Consider the following 22,123-nt stretch of genomic DNA (forward strand, 5'->3'; position numbering starts at 1 on the left):
CAACCTAGTCATAAAAGCAGCTCCAACCTTGCTGATAATCCTTCTGGGCTGGCAAACATGACATGTTTTTCTCTAAAACAGACTGACTCACATACTGGAAGGGGCCTCACAGAGCACTGGGAGGGGTCTCACAGAACACTGGGAGGGGCCTCACAGAACACTGGGAGGGGCATCACAGAGCAATGGGAGGGGCATCACAGAGCAATGGGAGGGGCCTCACAGAACACTGGGAGGGGCCTCACAGAGCACTGGGAGGGACCGGGTTGGCATGGAGCCCAGCTTGCTTATGTCTCTGTGCAAGCCCACAGAGAAGGCCCAGGCCATACCTCCCTGTGCTCCCGATTCCCAGAGAGATCTCAGATCCACGTGCCCCAACTCCTGGAGGACACGTAGGAAGACACCCGGACCCAGGGGGCCCATCCCCTCCTCTGTGTATTGGCGGCTTCTGCACGCACCCCTCAGGACGCCCTCTGCCTTCCTCTCACTCTGCCTTTTAGACAGCTTCAAGAACTCCATGTGGGGAGTTCCCTGATGGCCTAGCGGTCAGGATTTAGAACTTTCACTGTAGAGGCCCGGGTTTGATCCCTGGTCGGGGAACCATCCCACATGCCACGCGGCATGGCCAAAATACAAAAAAATAATTATTAAAAAAAATTTTTTTTCAAAAAAAAAAAACTCCACATGCCCCACAAGGGGCCTGGGTTTGATCCCAGCTCTGCCACTTCCTGGCTGTGCTGCCAACCTCGTCAGCCTCAATGTTCTCCCCTGTAAGCTGGGGACACCCCCTACCATATGGCCATTGGAGGATTCACGAAATCACCCACACAGCCTGCTGAACAGGGCCCGGCTATAACATGCGCTTGGTGAGTGCCAGCTGTCACTGTCCTATCGAAGCTGGAAGGTCCTCTGAAGCCTAACTAGAAGCTGCCAAGGAGGTCTCGGCCACACTGGGGCGCTTCAGCCCTCCCTGTGGTCAGGTGGGCTGGTGGGCGGGCTTGGTGAGTGACGTGGCACCGAGAGGCTGACTCCCTGGGAAACAGGGCGGCCACAGGCCTACACATCCAGTCACCACCCGCCCAGGTCACCCTCTCAGAAATCAGCCCCCATCCCGGCTAACACTCTGAGTTCTCAAAATGTTCTCCAGGCCCCAGACCCTCAGTAATAATCGATGATGAGGCCCCGATCACTGACAGGTCTCTGAGCATCCCAGATGCACCCACCACTGGCCACTCAGGGGTTTCCCCACTTTAAAGCACCACCTGGTCTGGACGGGGCCCATTTCATCATCTCAGGGTGCCCTATGAGACATGGACTGCACCAGCACAGCAGCTGCCCTATGTCACCTGCTGCCACCCCCAACATGCTCAGCACTTTGCTCTCTCCTCAACCAACTTTTAAGCACCAAAGCTGGGCTCACAGCCTTCCCTGGATGAGGCCGTGGGCTTAGGGAGAGGGCTGAACCTTCCATGTCTGTGACTCCAGGGCCAGGCACATAGACGGAATCAGAGAAATGTCCTCAGGTACCCGGCCCCAGCTATGTGGCACACAGGCACAGCCAAAAAAATCTTTAACTGCTCAGAGAGCCCAATTCTCCTGGGTCAATGAAAGGATCACTGGTTTTAACCCATGGGGCAACTACCAGCACTCAAGTGCCAGAAGTCAGGTAGGCTCCCCGGGACACAAGGCTGTGCATGGCGTGGCACCTCAGCACCACGTGACACGTGCAGCGCTGGGGCACGTGCAGAGGGGATGACGCAGCAGGGACAGCCGAGGAGGCAGGTGCTGAGGCTGCGGGCATTTGGGGGGAGTCCTCCCAGCTAAAGAAGAGCAGAAACCCAAGCCCGCTAACAAGGCATGCGGGTGGACAAAACGACCGTCCGCGTAACACAAGATACCTGGCTGCGCCGGCAGCGGACAGTCCTGGGGGCTGGTGCTGAGGTCCCACGTGGGAGAGGCTGGAGCGGTAGAGGGGTTGGTTCCCCAGGGAGGGCAGCGCCCCAGCCCAGAGGTTGGCGGTACTCAGCTTGGGCGCAGACCTGGCCCCAGAGAGTGAGGGCTTGTTGTACGGAGAAAAGGCCTGGTGGGCCCCCAAAACAACGGCGGTCCTGTGGGGTGGCTGGGGGACTGCGTAGGCAGGAAGGTTGGTCATGGAGTGGCGGTAGCGGCCTGACATGGGGCCGGCTGCGCCGCCGCCGAGGCACTGATGGCAAGAGCAGGCCACTCCCGTGTGGCCCGGTGGGGCAATGACAGTGGTCGCTGGGTACGGGGGCCCTGCCTGGCGCCGCACGCTCCGGCAGAAGCTGGAAGTCTTGTTGGTCTGCGTGTGGGTGGCACAGTTGACGGTGTAGTTGTACCCCAGGGCAGCCAAGTCCACGAGCTGGGCGCCCCTGGCCACCTGCTGCTCCAGGTAGTCGCAGACGCTGGCTTCATACGCCGTCCAGGAGCCGTCGTCACTCAGCCACTCCCAGACGATGCCCCGGCCCGGGGCCGAGTGCTGGGGAAACAGGTGCCTCCGCACAGCCCGCATGGTGCCTGTTTTAAAAGGAGCGTTGCACATATAAAGTTCACCTGCTAGCCACTCACCACCTCCCAAGAAAAGGGAGTTTAAAAATTCTTTTTTTCCTACAACCAAAATAAAACAACATGATCACGGTGTATATATGGTCATGCTGCTGTCTGACCTAAAGGCTGGCATTGACTATTCTCTCCAAATTTGGGGTGAAGGGTAGAGAGCTCTCTCTATGCAAAGAAACCGTGGATCAAAGGGACCAAGTGGCAGAGAGGGACCAGCGCTTCTCAGCAGGAGTGAGGGATGCTGGACGCTTAGGTCAAAGACCAGCTGTGGCTCAAAATAGTCCTAAGGATGAAACCTATGTAGCCTGACTTAAAAAACTGAAAACAAAATGTCTGAAGAAAATGAAATAATCCATAATCCAACCACCAAGAGGAAAGCACAGGACGTATATCGTATATTGTAACATATCCCTTCCCGTCTAGTCTCCTAGGCATGTATGTTTAGGTGTGGCTGACAATCATACTGAAAATTTTCCTGTTTTCATGTATTATGCCATAAGTATTTATTATGTCTCTAAAACTTTGTAAAACTCTTTATTAACTGTTACACAGTTCTCTTACATGGATGTACTTAGATTCCTTTGGACTTCCCAGGTAGCAACTATTAGCAAACACCTGTGGTTAGCTTATATTAATAAACAAAACCAATTCAGGAGAGAAAGAAAAAAGTCAATTTGGGCCATGCTTCCAACAGTACTTGTCAAAAGGTGATCACTGCAATTACCTTCTACCTGGTCTCCTGACCTCAGCAGCCAGTGGGATACTCTTAACCCCCAAATCAGATTACGTCACTCCTCTGCCCTAATCTTCCCAGGGTTCCTCCTTTCAGAAGAAAAGTCGAAGTCCCTAAAGGGATGGAAAAGCCCTGAACGACCTGCCCCTCCCTCCTTATCTGTCCCCAGCCCTTCCTGGTGACCAGGCCACCCAAGCTCAAACTTCAAAATGACCTCTCCCTGCGCTTACACATCCATTCCCTGATAATCACTCATTGCTACCTAACTTATACACAGTTCTCGAATCATTTATCTTGTGCGCTGTGTTTCTCAGTGACTGCAAACATCATGAAGGCAGGGACTTTTATCTGCATCCACTGCCTGGAAGCCCGAGTCCTCACGCCCTCGAGGAGGCTGCTACAGGGATTGGAGCAGGAGTCTTCAGGCTCGGCACTGGTGACATTCTGGGCTAATAACTCTTTGTTGTGGGGCTGTCCTGTACATTGTAGGATGTTTGGCAGCATCCCTGGCCTCTACCCACTAGATGCTGGTAGCACCCCACCCCACAGTCCTGACCATCAAAAATGTCTCCAAACATTGCCCCCAGCTGAAAACCACTGATTTACAGGGATAGTGCACAGCTCTGGGAAGAAGTTGGTGGCCCCATTCTCAGTAATACTGAGCAAAAGACACACACACACACACACACACACACACACACACACACGAAAGAAACATGAGTGCACAGGAGAGTGAAGTAACTTGCCCATGTGACACAGCTATCATACAGGAGCTGGAACCCATCACCAGGCCCTCTTAACTAGCATGGTGTGCCACCCCCATGCCAGCCGGCCTGCTTGCCTGCCTGCTGCCAGCGAGACCCTCAAATCCCTGCGGGCGGAAGCAGGCATTTCTGGTTTGGGAGACAAGGGGGAAAGGGGCTGGAACGGCCTCTGCACTGTGTTCCCAAGGCACCCCGTACCACTAAGGAACATCTCACACTGCTATCACTCCCACCACCTGCCTTCTGACCGTGTGCATTTCAGGGGCAGGATAACACTGAGAGTCAATTCTGTGACCCCCAACACCTAGCACGACGCCCAGCCCGAAACAGGCACTTGGACACATACTCGAGGCAGGAAGTGCCTTACCAGTGTCCTGGCGGAACTGCGTCCAGCTGGGGAGGTCGATGATATAAGGAGCCAGTGAGGGGTCAGCCTGGCCTAAGGGGATGCTGTGGGCCAGGCTCCCCAGCCCGAAGCGCTGGCCCTTCTGCTGGACAAACTGCTGCTCGATGTAGTTGCAAACAGTGGCACTGTAGGGGTGCCAGGTGCCCAGCCCGTCCTGCCATTCCCACACGGCCACTGCCACCGGGCTGGTGTACACCTGAGCCAGGGAAGGGCTTGGGGCCATGGCCATCTTCCCCAGGACGCCCTCTGTTCTCCCCACCGGCTTCAGACCACTCTGGGCTGCAGTCTCAGGTTCATTGCCCAGCGCTTCCAGGAGACCTGAAACAAGACAGACACGCAGTTACCGACGCACACGGTGGTCCTGCCAGAGTCAGTCTCAGTGCGGGGGGTGGGGGGGTGGGGGGGGATCGTGCTTTTCCGCAGTCACTTTTTTCCCTAATACCTTAAGGGCATCGTGAACCAAGTACCTAATCCTGTCTCTTTGCTCAGGCAGCCAGGAAGAATTCGGAGTCAATCAAGCAGCCTCCTTACCTCTGCAAATGTCCAGGAAGACACAGTGGGTGCATTCTGGGTGCTAATCGTCAGCCCTGCTTCTGTCCTTTTACCAGTAGTTTCCCTCTGGCCCAACTACTAAGCGTATCCTCTTATACTGTGTGTATTTTCATGAGTCACCCCAATCCTCTGTGGACTGAGGGCAGCACGACCCCTTATACCTTTGTGAGGACGCCACACAGGTTTCCAAAGCAGGTTTGTTTGTGAGACACATATTAACACCTGCTATGCTACAGATGAAAAAAAAAACTATGTCTCAGAAAGGACCAGGGGCTCAAGGACAGCCAGAGCTGCGACTCTAAGCATGGGCGGGTCCTAGCTCTGTCCAGGTCTCCGGGCTGCCCTGGTTTCCCGCACCATTAACCACAGAGGGCAGACCCTAGATAGACATTAAAATCCGATGGGTGCTGAAGCCCTCCCTCTCTGGCCTCTCTGCACCCCACTCCCTGGGCCTGGGCCTTGCTGACCAGCGGTCAGCTCCAAAGACTTGACACCCATCTCCCAAGACATTCTTCTCCCAGTCACTCCCGCCCAGTTGCATCACTCAGGGCTTTCCCAGGCCATCCATCACATGAACTTCTCCTCCATGGCCCTGACCAGAACTCTAACGCCCACATACACATATGGCGGTCCCTGTCTTTCTGCCCCCTCAGAAGGCAGAAACCCAGCGAGTCGGCCTTGTCCACAGCCACCTCGCCAGCCCCAGCACAGGCCGTGTCATGTAGCACGTGTTATACATGGATTAGCTCAAAGCACGACTGAATGGAGGCAGATGAAGATTCTATGTGCCTGCAGCTGTTTGAAGAAGAAAGGGGGGTCTGTGGAAGCTCCTAGGGTGAGAGAGGAACGGGGCCAAACAGACTGACAAGGCGGTATTTCTCCCACTTTATGGACAGGAAAACAAAGAAGTCAAGGTCTTATTGAAGGTCACACATACACTGGTAAGTGGTAGCACAGAGTGCAAACCCAGATCAACTGGCTCTAATGCCCATTTGCTTAGCGAGGAAAGCTCAGCATGAGCTCTACCTTGGGCTCCGCCTAAATAAACGTTAAAATCCTAGGGATGCTTAAGCCCTCTCTAGCCTCTCAGCCTCTCTGCACCCCACTTACTTAGAGAGGGGGGAGGGAGAAAAGGGAAAGCGGTGGGGGGAGGGGAGGAAGGGGGAGAGGAGCCTGCATCTCAAGCTGTGAGCACCCTCAGCTGTAACGTCCACAAAGGGCCCTGGTGCCAACAGGGTTCCCAGTCACATCATCTGCTCCGATTCCCACACAATCCCCTTAAGTACAGACATTGAATTTTGTCCCTGTTTTGCAGATGAGAAAACCGAGGCCCCGGTGGTTTTGGTGACTCACTTTCATGGCCACTAATGAGGCTGGGACCCTGCCTGGGCTTTCGCTGCTGTCCCTGAGATTGTACTCCAGCAGGGTTTCAGTGAGAAGGCCGATACCACCTGCCCCACAAGGAAGGCAGAGCTGGAGCAGCACGGGACAGGGAAGAGGCACAGGCTGTGGTGTCCACACGCCGCATATTCACTGCACTCTACTCACTGTGTCACCTGGTGAAGGTACCTAAGCCCTCCAAGCCCGATTTCGCATGGAAGTGGACATATCAACCTCTATTCTAAGTGCTTTTCTTGGGGATTCAGATGGATAGGTGTATATAAAGCACCCAGAACAGCTCCAGGCACACAGCCGGTATCAGCCAATCTTGGCCTCCCTCCCTTTCCCTGCTCCCCTCCAACCCAGCACCTCCCACCCCTCAAGTCTAGGTGAGGAGTGGCGGCCCAGGGCGGCACTGAGCTACCCGGCCTGAGAACATGGGCGATGAGATGAGTCAGGCCTGCAATAACTCTGAGCACACATAGGGGGGCCAGGGCCACCCCTGAGCTGCCAACCGCTCCAACAGTAGCACACATCCCGCCATGGAGGATTAGACCCAGGATGCCCTCGAGATGGCTGGCGAGCTTATTAGCTCAGCGCCTGCAACTAGAGGTCTCTGGACCCACATCCAGGTACAAATCACAGGACTGGTTTCAGGGCCAATTACTCCTGAGCCCAGACTTTCCCCCCGGCACCTCCTGGCAGGCGTCACTCATCTCTCGGGCAGCAGGGGCCTCCCATGTACCAGCGCACGTGGTATGTTCCAGCATGTCCACACACCCCCAGATGAACCAACTCGGATAACTCTGCCAAACAGCCTGAGAACTACACTCGAGAACTTCAGCTAAGCTCTTCATGAACGTGTTTGGCCTACAGACCACAGGCACACGACGGTCCAGGCTCTGTCAGGGTACTAGAGACCCAGAGATGAGAAAAACACAGCACACGGCCCCTCCACGACCGGCCACTGTCCCCACTAATACCAAGGCCTCCACCTTCTGTCCACATGCATCAAATCCTAGCAAGTGCCAGAACATTCGGAGCCATTTCCCACCTCCCAGACATTGATCCTGCTGGTGCCCACGTCCAGACTTCCATCCTTTCTGCGCCTAAGCCCCCAGCAAACATGCCCATCCTTCCAGACTCAGCCACGGCACCCCACTCTGAGCCACACCTTTAACAGAAAGTGCTGACCCCATCCTCCTGTGCGTCCTCACTGCATTCTCCATTGATCCAAACATACTGCATTTATTGGTTTCAGTATCTGTCCCCCCTCTCAACACCCCCCAGAACAGGAACTCCCTGAGGGCAGAGCTGGGGCTGACCCAAAGCTGGGGCTGCAGCTCATCAAATGCCTAATATCCCAGAGGGTCTAAAACACACACGCCGAAAGAGAGGAGCACCTTCTGCTCCAGGCGCCTGGGGCACACTTGGCGCGATGCCCAGAACACCCACTGAAGTTCCCCTGGAACGCAGCAACCATGCACACACAGTGGCCGTGTCAATGCACCCATTCTCTGTTACAGCCTCAGCCACCCCAAGCTGCAGTTCAAAAACCTAATTTGTTTCGGCTCCTAATGATGGGGCTATTTAGGGTGCTCTTAATTATGAAAATTGTTATTATTCTAATTGGCCATGGGAAAACAGCCTTAGTCTGGGGGCAACCTAAACACTTTATGATAATGGAATAAGGGAATTCTTAAATAAATTATGGTACACCCCAATGATGGAATACGAGCCTTGAAAAATGTTTTTAAAAGGCTTTCAGACCTAGGATAATGCTGTTGACAAGTTAAAAATACCGGATATGTAACCATATACACTATATGCTCTCAAGGGGGTGGGTGTGCCATTTACTGAGCACCTACTATGTGGCATGCACTCTGTCCGGTGCTCTTGCCATCCAGCTCTCTCAACCCTCAACTGCCCTTGAAGGTAAAGATTATCCCCATTTTACAGACATGAGAACCAAAGCCAAAAGCAATTAAGAATTTATTCAAGGTCAGATGGCCAGTCTGTGACACCAGGTTCTAATATAAGCTAATTTGTAAAAGGTGGGAAGGAACAACTCTGACATTTTACTAGGAGTGATGGAGTTATGGGATATTTATTCTTTACCTCTTTCTGTACTGGCAAATGTTCTACAATGATCATATTACTTATTATGATCGAACAGAAGTTATTTTTAAAAAACTGTATCAAGGGGTTCCCTGGTGGTGCAGTGGTTAAGAATCCGCCTGCCAATGCAGGGGACACGGGTTCGAGCCCTGGCCCAGGAAGATCCCACATGCCGCAGAGCAACTAAGCCTGTGCGCCATGACTACTGAGCCTGCGCTCTAGAGCCCGCGTGCCACAACTACTGAGCCCACGTGCCACAACTACTGAAGCCCTCGCGCCTAGAGCCCGTGCTCCGCAATGAGAAGCTACCACAATGAGAAGCCCACGCACCACAACGTAGAGTAGCCCCCGCTCACCACAACTAGAGAAAGCCCGCGCGCAGCAATGAAGACCCAACACAGCCAAAATAAATAAATAAAAATTTAAAAAAAAAATGTATCAACAACTTTGACCACGAGAAAAACCATCCTGCCTTCTCTTGCATTCTCGTCAGATTTAGCCACAAACGCCTGTGCACAGCCCCACGGCTCCGAGGCACAGAGGGACGCTACTGTCCTACCAGAGAGGGGTTTCACACAAAGGAAAAAAGTTGCATGTGTCCAAGAGTCTTTCTATTCCCAGGGGATTTACAAAAGCTTTAGAACAAGACCTGAGCTGACGCAGGAATCTGAGTGAAACTCATCCTGCCTGACTGTGGGCCTCCGGGTAGGGGAACCACACAAATGGATCCCTTACAGTTGCGGCCTCTGGGAAGAAGGCCCCGAGCGTGGCTTTTAAACTGGTGCCCAGACTGGGCGACTGTCAATTTGCCAACATGTGAGGACCCGTTTCCTCCCCGCAAAGCCCACCGAAATACAGAGTGGCCTGGCCCAGGCCTGAGTTGGGCAGTTCACCCTTGGCTCCATGCTCGGTGACCTTGGGACAGTCACCTCCCCTTTCCTGGGCTCCACTGCTCAGGCGGTTGGATGGGTTTTTCAGCCTCTCATAAGCAGCAGAACCCTTTTCCAAATGTGACCGTACGCTGCCCATCGATATGTAAAACGCAGAAGAGTGGGGTGCTCTTATGGACACAAGGGCTGCCCTCCATTCCTACTTCCTGAGAGGTCCAGGAAGCTGTTGTGCGGGACAGAGGCGTTCTGAGGGGCACGGATTGGAGACCAGTGAGACCGGGTGGACTTCAAACCCTAGTTCCATGCTGCGTCACTTTCAGGTGCTTTCCAAGAAGCATGGGCCTGCAACTCCACACCCCACCAGCTGACACGGTGCGCATGACCGGTAAGCAGAGCATGACCTTCAAAGACTTGCTACAGGGCAGCCGGCCACCCAGGCACTGTCAGAAAGCCTTCCCACGGAGATGGGAAAGTCGAATACTGCACACAAACACACCAAAGAAATGTTCTACTTTGCTAGACATGTTGTTTTTAATACAAATTTAAAACAATGGCCTATTATTTTTTTGCCTGTCAAAGCAGTAAAAATAATTTCAGTACTCAGTGCTGGCGAGAGTACCCTGAGATGTCACACTTCTGGGACGGATAAACCCTTTCCAGAAAACAGTTTGGTAACACATATCAAGAGGTTTAAAAATGTTCACTTGCTTTGACATGATCATTAAAAAATCTATCAAAGGAGATGAGAGAAAAACTTCAACATAAAGATACTCCCCACAGCACTATTTTAACTTGGTAAAAGAGAAGCAGAGAGAAAACGCAGTAGAAACGGTACCAAAATGCTAAGGACTGCCTTGGAGTGCAGAAACTATTAGAGACCTTTGGTTCAACTTCCTTACATATCTGAACTTTTCACATTTTCTAAAGTGGGAAACTATTACTTTTGTTTTCAGAAACAAACCGCTACAATGCCCACCACTTTCAAAAGATCGTAAATATGACACAAACCCCACCACTGTTACTTACCATCATTACTTCAGACGGCTGCTCCCGTCCCAGTGGAGTTTCACTAACAGGCCTGTCAAAGTACCACGGCACCTCCTTGCCAAGAGACACCATGTCCCACCCCTGAGTTCCAAGGAAGTGCAAAAAACACACCATCCAGGTGCCCAAACTATTACAACAGGGGAGCGCTGCAAGGTAAGGCTTTTGTCTAGAAAAGAGATGGCTTACGCTGGTGCCACCCAGGCCTGACTAGGCTCCTGAGAGATGGAAGGAACTACACATGATTTGTCCCTTGCACATGGGGCTGCTAGAAGGGAAATAACTCCTCTCCTGGCTGGTGCCTGACTAGGGCCCTCCAGGGGCAGGTCAGAGCAGAACGTTCCAAATGGGGCTCAGAAAGCCACACAGTGGCCAGGAGGCAGGCCCCAGTGACCAACAGTTCCCCAGTGGGCAACCTCCTCCACCAGCACCAAGAGCCTGCTGCTCCTTCTTTGCCAGGAGCAACCTGACCACCCACAGGTCGTCAGAGCCTATCCTGGGGCCAGAATGGGGGAGCAGCGGAAGCAGTGGCAGGCACAGTGGCCATAATCACACCAGTGGCCACCAACCAAGAGCTTACTAGGTACCAGGCACCGTGCTAAGTATCTTATAAGTGTTCTCATTTAGTCCTCACATTCCTGAGCAAAGGGTATCATCTCCATTTCATAGATGAGAAAAGTGAGGCAAAAGATAAACAACTTGCCTGAGAAGCCACAGGTATAAGCAAACCCAAATCAGTTTGCAGAGGGATACACTGATGTGGACAAATCAGCCTGCCAGATGTGTCTGCTTGACCTACTACACGGTTTTTAGTTTTTACAAATTGAGCCAATGTTTAAAAACTGGAATATCCACCATTAAAAAAAAAAAATCCAGACTTCCAGCTTCTCTTGAAAACCAGAAAACCTGGCAACATTTGCAGGCCTGACCCAGATTCGTTATGCAGCCAGCAACGATGAGCTGCACCACTGTGGTGGCTCGTACTACTCTCAAGGTTACCACAGTTACCACAACTCTCCAGGGCAGAGCCGGCAAACTTTTCCTATAAAGGCCCGGAAGGTACATATTTTAGGCTTTGTAGGACACTGGGTGTCTGTTGCAACTACACAACTCCACCACTGTAGTGTGAAAACAGCCAAAGGCCACACATAAACTAACCGGCGTGGTTGTGTCCCAATAAAACTTTACTAACAAAAAAAGGCTGTGGGGCTTCCCTGGTGGCGCAGTGGTTGAGAGTCTGCCTGCCGATGCAGGGGATGCAGGTTCGTGCCCCGGTCCGGGAACATCTCACATGTGGGTCTGTGAGCCATGGCCGCTGGGCCTGTGCGTCCGGAGCCCGTGCTCCGTAACAGGAGAGGCCACAGCAGTGAGAGGCTTCGTGTACCACAAAAAAAAAAAAAAAAAAAAGAGGCTGTGGGCTGGATTTGGCCCATGAGCCACGGTTTGCTGACCTCACTGCGGTCCCACTGAACTATAGTTGAGAAATACTTCTTTGAACCCGTTTCTCTATTGAAAAGTGGGAGAGTGCTTATGCCTCTGGCCAGCCTCCCCTATGACATGCCTGCCCTCTGTAGACATGTCAGTCTTTGCCCAACACCTGAGGGTGAAATACAGCATCCAACAGCACGGCAGGCAACATGTGGTAAGGGCCACCCCCAGGGAAGCCCAACCTGCTTCCCTTTCCTTGCATCAGGCAACTGGGCCCTGGCCTACCTCTCTTCTCTCCTCCCTCCCCTGTGACCCTCTCATCTGCTCCCATGGCTTCAATAATCCCATGCACGCAGAGCATCCAGATCTTTCTTCAGATGTCCTGCCTGAGTCCCTTAAGCCCTCTGCTCCAGCCATCGGCAACTCCAGTGAGAGCCCAGAACCGGCCAGGCTGTTTCATGCCCCTCACCCCCCACCATGAGTACCCATCCCACCTGTCCACTTACTCAATTCTTAATTCCCAGCCTGAGACTCTCTGTCCAGTGAAATCTTTCCTACATCCACTCCTGCCCTGCACGGAGAAGTGGCCTCTTCTAACCACCAATGTCCATGTGACATCTGAGTGCAATTATCTACTTGTCCCCTCCACTAGGACACAGACTCCTAAAAGGCAAGGATTATGGTCAGGAAAAGATTTTTCAAACAAGGCACAGAACGCTGACTATACATGAAGAGATACATTTCACTGTGTTAAAATTAAGAATGGTTGTTCAACAAAACATGCCTCAAAGAAAGCAGAAAGTTAAAAGCTGGAAAAAGATATTCACAATAAGCACGAAGGATTAAAATCAAGGATATATAAAGAACTCTTACAGTCAATTTTCTTTTTAAAGCGCCAGGAACCCCACAGAAAAACTGCAAAAAAGTGAACATATAATTTATAGGAAACACACATGCCAATAAACTTATGAAGAGATGTTCGACATCAGGACTCAGGGACACAGAAATCAAGATCCCAAAGATCCCATTTTATACCCATTCCATTGGCAGAAATAAAAAAAAAGTCAGCCTATACCAAGTGTTGGCAAGAGTGTGGAGCAAGTGGAAGGCCTACGTTCTGCTGCTGGTGGAGTGAAAACTCGTACAATCACTTCAGAAGAAGTCTAGTAACAACTACGAAAGTTGGACATTAATTCACCCTATGACCCAGCAAAATACCACCCCTCAGCTCATACCCAAGAAAACCTCTTGCATATGTGCAACAGGAAACGTGTACGGAAATGTTCAGAGTAGTCCACGCGTGACAGCAAAACTGGAAACGAGCAGGTACCCATCAACGGAAGATCAGACGCATAAACTGTGATTTGCCCACACCATGGAATATTATTCAATATTCAAGACAAATGAACCAGATGACATGCAATACTATGGACAAACTGTAGCGATATTTTTTTAAGTGCCTTAGGAATACACAGGTACCGTAAAACTACATAAAAATGAAAGTGAGGGATAATGGTTATCTCAGGATGGGAATGAGAAGAAAGATCAAATGATTGGATGTGTATTTTGTTTCAAGATCCTGGCTTTTGTTGTGGATGGCTGAAATGCAGGAACTTACAACACATTAAAAATAACTTCGGAAACAAGTGAAAGCAAGCTGGGCGTGAACGGTGATCAGTGTTTATTAATCTAGTTCTCCGTTTACCTGCGGTGAAAATTAAAACAAACACACAGAAGGGACTGTTTAATTCTCTGTACTCCAAGTGCCAAGCACAAGCCCGGGCACACAACTTCCTAAGCGTGTGTGCAATGAATGAGGGATGCTCCTCCCTCGCCCGTGGCCCCATTCCTGACGGCCTCTTCGGTACCTTCAACAGGTCTGAAGCCAAACCCACCTTCCTTGCTGACGCCCCTCTCCTCCTGGATTCCCTGGCTCTGCACTGGCCCTCCTCCGCCTTCTCCCCCAGCCCAGCGGCTGCCCTGGCTTGCCCTCTCCTCGCCTCCTCAGACCCCACTGCTAGCATCTGGTTGGGACCTTTCTGCCTCTCACCTTGACAAGCACTCTCTGCCAACTGGCTTCTCCAACTCCTGTCTCTCCTCGTCCACCCTAGAGACAGGTGTGAGGTTGAGCTTCCCGATGCAGTTCTGACCCTCTCTCTTCCGCACCTCCCCTAGAGCTCTAGAAATAATGTTCACGTTCCGGCTGATGCTGAACGCCCATCGCAGTCTGGTCCCTTCCTATCAACAGTAGCTGCCAGAGCATCTCTCTTCAGTATCCTCTTCCATCTATACCTTCCCCTCCCGACCCCTCCTAAAAAGTGTAAGTGATGAGCTGCTACCCCACATACCGCCAGTTTCCCCAACTCCGTGCCTCGACTTTACCCGGAATCCCACCCACTTGGCCACCCATCCTCAGCTGACCCACACTTTCAAGGCCCCATTTAAACACCTCCAGGATGCTGGGATGTGCCCACTTGAAAGAAAAATCCCCTCTTACCAACTTCCATGGCATTCTGTCTGTCCTCTACAGTTCTCTCTCTTTCACAAGACCCGGAGCAGCCAGAGGGCAAACTCCCCTGTCTACCTCCCCCTACCAGAAGCTGGCAGTGGTGTACGGAAACAGTCACGAAGAGAACAATCGAATCCATTCCACGCTTTCTAGCCAGGGAGCTCATCTGGCTCATTTCTAGCCATGGCTCATGAAATGCCCATCCTAGGACTTCCCTGGTGGTCCAGTGGTTAAGACTCTGAGCTTCCAACGCAGGGGGCTCAGGTTCGATCCCTGTTCGGGGAACTAAGATCCCACAAGCCGCGCGGCACGGCAAAAAAAAAAAAAAAAATGCCCCTCCTGGAATTCTACTAAAATCCTTCTGTTCCCCTGAGCCTTGGCATGACCCCTAAAAGCCCCCGCTCAGCCCCCTGCCTACCTTTCCAGGCTTCTCGGCCCCGCATCCACACGCTGTCGCTTCAGCCACACTGAGCTGCTTACAGTGACCCAGATATGCCAGGTTTCTTCACGACTTTGCGTATACTGACTCCTCTGCCAGGCTCCCCTACTTCCTGGGACCTACTCCTTCTTCACAACCTTAGCTATCATTTTCTGGAGGCTTCTGGACCTGCCCTCCTGGGCAAGGGTGGGCTGGGCTCCGCCCTGTGATTATCCACTCCTCAACATGTATCACACTGACAACACCTTGTCACTGTCTATGGTTTGTTTATCTTTTCCACCAAACAATGAGCTCCTGGAAGACAGAACTTTTGCTCCTGGTCACTGTAACCCCAGCACTGGGCATGGGGCTGGACAAAAAGGAGGCACCCAGTAAAGGTTCAATTAACAAAAGAAACTAAAATTTCCAGTTCAAATGCAGAAACCGTGACTCGTGTCCTTCATCCCATAAAGCGCGTCTGAAGGCGGAAAGCATCTTCTAAGACTGGTTAAACAGGAGAAGCTGCTGGCAGGAAGCCACGTGAATTTATCTGAGACAGCTGGCAATCAACAATCAACTCCCAGGGCTCACTTTCATCCTGGGGACCTGAAGTTCCACCCTCCCCAGTGCCCACTTTCTCTACTGAAAACCAGATTGGGAAGGCAGCAATGTAAAGTCCCCAGGGCTCTCACCTTTTCTCTCTGGAGAGCTGGCACAAACCGTGCCTTCTTGGTGGAGATACCAGATCCTTAGGAGGAATGACTTGTTTGAGTTCCCATCTTGATATAAAATTCAAACAACAAAAACCGGGCAAATCTGAAAGGCTTGCTGACTCAGCAACACAAATTCCAAGGCACCTTTGCCAACAAGGAAGAAGATGATCAGGTTTTAAATTGAGAAACAGGAGTTAGTGAAAACGAATTCACAGATGTCCAGTCTGTGTGCTGTGGCTGGGGACTGGAAACCACCAGATTCATTTTCCAACAGCCTGGGCAGAGCAGAAGGTACAGTAGTCTCCCTCCGCCCACTCAATAACCAAGGGGATGGCTAAAAACAACAACAACAACAACCCCACAAAACAAACACACACACACTAAGCCCTTCCATAGAAAGGCCTGAAAGGACTTCGAAAGCCGATCTGCAGTGTAGGTATCCAGGGAATCAACACACCAGAGACGGAAAAAATTTGGCCAAGGTCACATGGCAAATGAACAAGAAGCCTAGTTAGAGTCATACTGATGGTTTAAGTAAAGCCTGATTTTGGTTACCCGAAAGACCACCTTCTACAACTCTACAGGAGCTAGGATAGCATGCAGAAATATTTTGAGTTTCTTAAGGGTCCAAGCGTCTCTGCACAAACTATTTCCACTGCTTTTGGCACTTAAAGAAGAGGAACCAGTGTGGGGGACAGCAGCTGGCTGAGAAAGGGTAGTTTCAGGGGGAAAAAAAAAGCGTCCTAAATCCTTTCCACAGCATATACCTTATGCCCTCCCCAAGAAAGTGACCCAGGGTCCCAGGAAATAGGCACTTCCTGGAAGTCAGACCCTCCATGAGGCGAGTTAAGAGTTAGACTAAGGAGGCAAACTCTCCTAAAGTACAGCCCCTGGCTCCAGTGAGCCGTCCACCGGGAGACAGACCCCAGCAGAACCCAAACGCTAACTAGGGCAGCCGGTGGCATTATCACCACCGCCGCCTCCAAGTCCGGTGAGAAAGGGTACACTCCCACAGACGGACCAAACTCTGTGTCTGCGCCCCTCCCCCTGCTAGCCCTTCGGCTTCCACCCCGGCGTTCACCCTCCCACCAGGTCCCGTGCTAAGCTCCCAGCGTCTCCCAATTCCCCCAACTCCCTCCTCCGGGACATCTACCCGAAGGCCGGTCCCCACAATCCCCCCCCTCCCCCGTCACCCCGGGGCTCTTCTCCGGCCCGGCCCAACCTTCCCTCACGCCCACGCCCGCCCCCTTCCGGTCCCAGATCGGCTCGGTCTCCCCCGCGTCCCCGGGACCCCAGCCCTGGCGACGAGCAGGTGGCCTGTCCGCCCCTCTCACCGAGGCTGAGGAGGGCGCGGGGGCAGGCGGACGACACCGCCGAGCTCAGGCTGCAGCCCCCGCTGGGCCTGGGCACGGCTCAGGCTCTGCCTCCCAGCCTAACGAAGAGGCAGCCAGAGTGAAACAGCGTCGCTTCCTTGCGTCCCAGTGCGCATGCCCAGGACGCTGGGCCTTCTGGGAAACGTAGTTCCAGTGGAACAGCGGGGGGGGCGGGGCCGAACTCGACGTTCACCTGTTTAGGGGGTATGTATCCCAAGAGAGCTTCTTGTCTAGCTGGGGAGACAGACACTTAAACATACAACTACAGGACTCCCCTGATGGCGCAGTGGTTAAGAATCCCCCTGCCAATGTAGGGGACACGGGTACGAGTCCTGGTGCAGGAAGATCCCACATGCCACGGAGCAACTAAGCCGTTGCTACAACTACTAAGCCTGTGCTCCAGAGGCCGGGAGCCACAGCTACTGAGCCTGCGTGCCACAGCTACTGAAGCCCGCACGCCTAGAGCCCATGCTCCACAACAAAAGAAGCCACCGCAATGAGAAGCCCGCGCACCACAATGAAGAGTAGCCCCCGCTCACCGCAACTAGAGAAAGCCCGCGTGCAGCAACGAAGACCCAACGCAGCCATAGATAGATAGATAGATAGATGATAGATAGATAGATAGATAGATAATAAAAAATTAAATTAAAAAAACACACACACCTACAATCTAGTAGGATAAATGTGATAAAGGAGTGAGAACATAGAAGGGGGTGCCTAATGCGGGGTGGGGGGGAGGTCAGGAAGACATCGCAAAGGAGGTGACATTTGAATTGGATTTTGAAGCCTGTATAGGGGTTTGCCAGATGGAATACAGGGAATCCCTTGCAAAGGATGAGAGATGTGAAAGTGCCTGACGCATTCAGGAAGCAGGGAAATGTTCTGTGTGGCCAAGGCAGAGGGTACATGGATGGGGTGAGGACAGAGAAAATGGATTAGGGTGTGGCAGGATATGGGGAAATGTCTGGGTAAGATTATGATGGACTCTATATGTCATGCAAGAAATTTGGGCCACTGGAGTCAATTGAAGATTAAGCAGGGGAATGAGAGTAGGCACTGCATTTTAGAAGGATACCCTTGTGGTGGGTGGAGGATAGAGAAAGGAGTGGGGAGACCAGTCTGGAGGTTGTTGTTCAGGTCGAAGGTGATGAGGCCTAAACCAGACTGGTGACTAATCTTTTGGGATCATAGACCTCCTGTAGAAAGCTAAAGAAAGCTATTCCCAGAAAAATGCTCAGATGTGTTCACACCTGTGTATACACATACATTTTGCATACAGTTCCAGGGGATTCAGAGTCCTCTGAATCTTGAACTCTAGTTGAATATCCTTACATAATCTAATGTCACTCATACTTTATCAGGGATTTGAGGAAGACTCAGATTGCTGGAGATGGGGAAAGAGCCCTCCCCCAACATTCAGTTCAAACACTTCATTTTATAGAGGAGGAGAGAGGGGGAGTAACCCACCAAAAGCTAGTGAAGGAAGAGAAGGAACAACTGCAGCGGGCCCAGTTTCTTGTACCCTAGGCTGGGTACAAGAGCTGAATCAGCTCCCCATACCACCCAGAGGTGACTTAGAGGACATAGGCTTTGAGACTGGGGGGGCATCAAAGTCAGGTTCTTCTAATTATGCCCAGAGCCAGCTCTCCATTGAGAAACGAAGGGTAGCGTTTAACCTGTGATTTATACTAGATGCCTGCCGCGGCTACAGATTAGGATGGGACCACTTCCCTTCCCCTCTCAGAGCCTCAGTTTTCTCAGCCATAATCATTAACAACATGTCTAAATCACCTGGTAGGTGCTTCCCTCATTACTCCCATTTTAAAGATGAGGACACTGAGGAACTTCCCTGGAAGTCCAGTGGTTAAGACTGAGCTTTCACTGCAGGGGGCCCGGGTTCGATCCCTGGTCCGGGAACTAAGATCACACATGCCATGCAGCACAGCCAAAATAAATAAATAAATAAAATAAAAATAAAAAGATGAGGACACTGAGGCTTAAGTGAGGACACAGAGCTTAAGCAATGTGTCCAAGGTCACATAGTTGACAGCTGAGAGCTGGTCTTTTTTTTAAAATAAATTTATTTATTTATTTTTGGCTGCGTTGGGTCTTCGTTGCTGCGCGCGGGCTTTCTCTAGTTGCGGCGAGCGGGGGCTACTCTTCGTTGCGGTGCGCGGGCTTCTCACTGCAGTGGCTTCTCTTGTTGCAGAGCACGGGCTCTAGGTGCGCAGGCTTCAATAGTTGTGGCACGAAGGCTCAGTAGTTGTGGCTCATGGACTCTAGAGCGCAGGCTCAGTAGTTGTTGCACACGGGCTTAGTTGCTCTGCAGCATGTGGGATCTTCCCAGACCAGGGCTCGAACCCGTGTTCCCTGCGTTGGCAGGCGGATTCTTAACCACTGAACCACCAGGGAAGCCCTGAGAGCTGGTTTTTATATCGAGGTAGTGTCTGACTCCAGACTTGAGCACCCTCATATGGCTGGCCTCACTGCAGGAAAGGTGGGGATGCAGATGAAATGGTCTGAAGCATTAGAAAAGCCTTTCAACACCCAAAAGATATTTTAAGCGTTTCCTTTTTCCTCAGTGAAACACTGGAGTGTTTGTCCAAAACCCCACTGCACATACACGTAGACACTCAAATGGGTAGAACAATGGTGAGAGGCTGGCTGGGAAGGTTCTGGAACCTAGGCTCTAGAGAGGGGAGGACTTCTAAACGCAGACTGTTGGAGCTCTGGGGAAGTCTCAGGGGCTCAAGGTTGAGAACCAGTGTGGGAGGCCAGGGGGAAGGCTGAGGCGAAGTTCCACAGGGACAGGAAGTAGGAAACGGTCTGGAAGACTGGGTGCATGGGAGTGTCCTCCCATTAGGTAGAGCATGCTAGAAAAGAGGGGAGGTCAGTCAGTCAACCTCACGCAGAGTGTGAGGTAGGGGGAGGGGTCGAACAGCCAGGTATGAGGCTCTGGAGAGATCTGGGCTAGAGATGGGGATTTTGGAGTCACAGGCGATGAAATTGAGATCACCTGGGAAGACCACAGAAGAGGCGCAAAGGTCAGTCCAGGGCTGAGGAATGCTGACTTTTGAAGGACAGATGAGAAGCAGAAGTGTCTGGGGAACAGGCTGGACTGGGGGACACCAGGTGAACATGATGGCAGAGAACCAAGGGGAGGGTTCCATGAAGGGGGAGCTCAGTGGTGACAGACACTCTGAGAGGCCCAACCAGCTGGTCCCCTGGTGGGGAGCCCATCCCAGAACCCAGGGCTCCTGCCTCCCAGTCTTGGGTTCCCTCATTTTTCAGTCAACCGGCTGATGTCCAGAAAGGTCCCAAACTTCTGACTTAGGGACAGGAAGGCCATTGGTGACCGCACAGTGGCTTCCATTAAGAGGCAGGAGCTGAGGCCATGGAGGTTAGGAATGCAGTCTGGAAGCATAAGCAGCTGTTCCAAGAGCAATCTTTGTGTTCCACACATGGGAGGAGGAGATTGAAGGGGGTGGCAGAGGATAAATCCACACGTGTGGAATGATGCCACTTACGTAAGGATGCCCGTGGCCGTGTGCGCTTGGGAAGACGCCCAAAGGGCGGGGGGAACAGGTGATAGTCACTTTCTTTGTACTTTTCCTGTAGCATTTCACTGTGTCCCAATGAATAGTTTCCATTTTTGTAACCTAAAAAGAAAGACTATTTTTATTTGGGGAAAAGTAAAGAGTTCCGGTCGTGAAAAGAAGCGAAATAGGACAACAGCGAGAGGGAAAACGGGGGACAGGGACTTTGAAGTTTTAGGCAGGAGACAGTGAGTGTGCTGTGCTCTGAGGCTGCAGCAGGATGTCCCTCAGTTAGCTGGAAATGAGGGAAACTGGATTGGCCACTTGCAAACTGAACTTTAAGCCAATACACATAGAACGGGGCTGGTTAAATAACCCTGGAACGCTAGGTAGAAAGAATGAGGAAGACTCACAGGTGCTGATGGAACTGGTAGCCAAGATCTATTGTTAAGTAAAAAAGGAACTTTCAGAGCAGAGGGTTAGAGTAGAATGGGCACTTTTGTGTGTGTGTGTGTGTGTGTGCATTTTAATTTTTATTGGACTACTATTGATTTACAATGTTGTGTTAGTTTCAGGTGTACAGCAAAGTGAATCAGTTATATATATATACATATATCCACTTTTTTTAGATTCTTTTCTCATGTAGATCATTACCGAGTATTGAGTAGAGTTCCCTGTGCTATACAGTAGGCCCTTATTAGTTATCTATTTTATATATGGTAGTGTATATATCCCACTCTCCCAATCCCAATCTCCCAGTTTATCCCTCCCCCCACTTCCCCCTTGGTAACCATAAGTTTGTTTTCTACGTCTGTGACTCTGTGTTTTGTAAATAAGTCCATTTGTACCTTTTTTTACCTTCCACATGTAAGAGATATCGTATGATATTTGTCTTTGACTTACTTCACTCAGTATGACAATCTCTAGGTCCATCCATGTTGCTGCAAATGGCATTATTTCATTCTTTTTTATGGCTCAGTAATATTCCGTTGTGTATATGTACCACATCTTCTTTATCCGTTCCTCAATCAATGGACATTTAGGTTGCGTCCATGTCCTGGCTATTGTAAATAGTGCTACAGTGAACACTGGGGTACGTTTGTGTGCTTTAAATGCACACACAGGCTTGGAGGCATAGATATTTTCTGAGAGGAAACCTAAGATGCTCCAAGAAGGTAAGGGATGAGCTGAGGATTTTTATTTTATTTAGTATGCATTCATGCTGATTTTTTCTATCACAAAAATATGAGAATGCCCCCCAACACATACACACAGTAGAGTAGGTTAGGTATGCCTTGTGGGAGCTGAAACATTCCAGGTGGAGGCTCTGTACTAAATCGTCTGCCCAGAAGGGAAGACTATTTTTTTTTAATTTTTCTTGTGCTGAGAACTCTTTTTTTTTTTTTTGCGGTACGCGGGCCTCTCACTGCTGTGGCCTCTCCCGCCGCGGAGCACAGGCTCTGGACGTGCAGGCTCAGCGGCCATGGCTCACGGGCCCAGTCGCTCCGTGGCATGTGGGATCTTCCCAGACCGGGGCACGAACCCGTGTCCCCTGCATCGGCAGACGGACTCTCAACCACTGCGCCACCAGGGAAGCCCTTTTTTAAAAATATTTATTTATTTGGTTGCACTGGGTCTTAGTTGCAGCAGGCAGGTTCCTTAGTTGTGGCATGTGAACTTTTAGT

At 51.4% G+C, this 22,123-nt stretch overlaps 1 protein-coding gene across 3 annotated transcripts in view; it reads right to left on the bottom strand.

The window, feature by feature from the left end:
- The window catches only part of DTX2 (deltex E3 ubiquitin ligase 2), a 33,558-nt gene extending 16,558 nt beyond the window's left edge, over positions 1 to 17,000 (bottom strand). For 2 of the 3 annotated variants that reach the window (XM_070043643.1, XM_030872055.2), the window contains exons 1-3: positions 16,864 to 17,000; positions 4,439 to 4,795; positions 1,896 to 2,532 (exon numbers count right to left, since the gene is read on the bottom strand). In XM_070043643.1, the coding sequence (XP_069899744.1) occupies positions 1,896 to 2,532; positions 4,439 to 4,706 (905 nt within the window). In that variant the 5' untranslated portion in view covers positions 4,707 to 4,795; positions 16,864 to 17,000. Of the gene's footprint in view, positions 1 to 1,895; positions 2,533 to 4,438; positions 4,796 to 15,508; positions 15,674 to 16,863 lie in introns of all 3 variants that reach the window. The other variant, XM_030872056.2, reaches the window with a different exon arrangement.
- Positions 17,001 to 22,123: the final 5,123 nt, after the last annotated feature.

This window comes from Globicephala melas, chromosome 15 (assembly GCF_963455315.2).
Source record: "Globicephala melas chromosome 15, mGloMel1.2, whole genome shotgun sequence".
NCBI lineage: Eukaryota > Metazoa > Chordata > Mammalia > Artiodactyla > Delphinidae > Globicephala > Globicephala melas.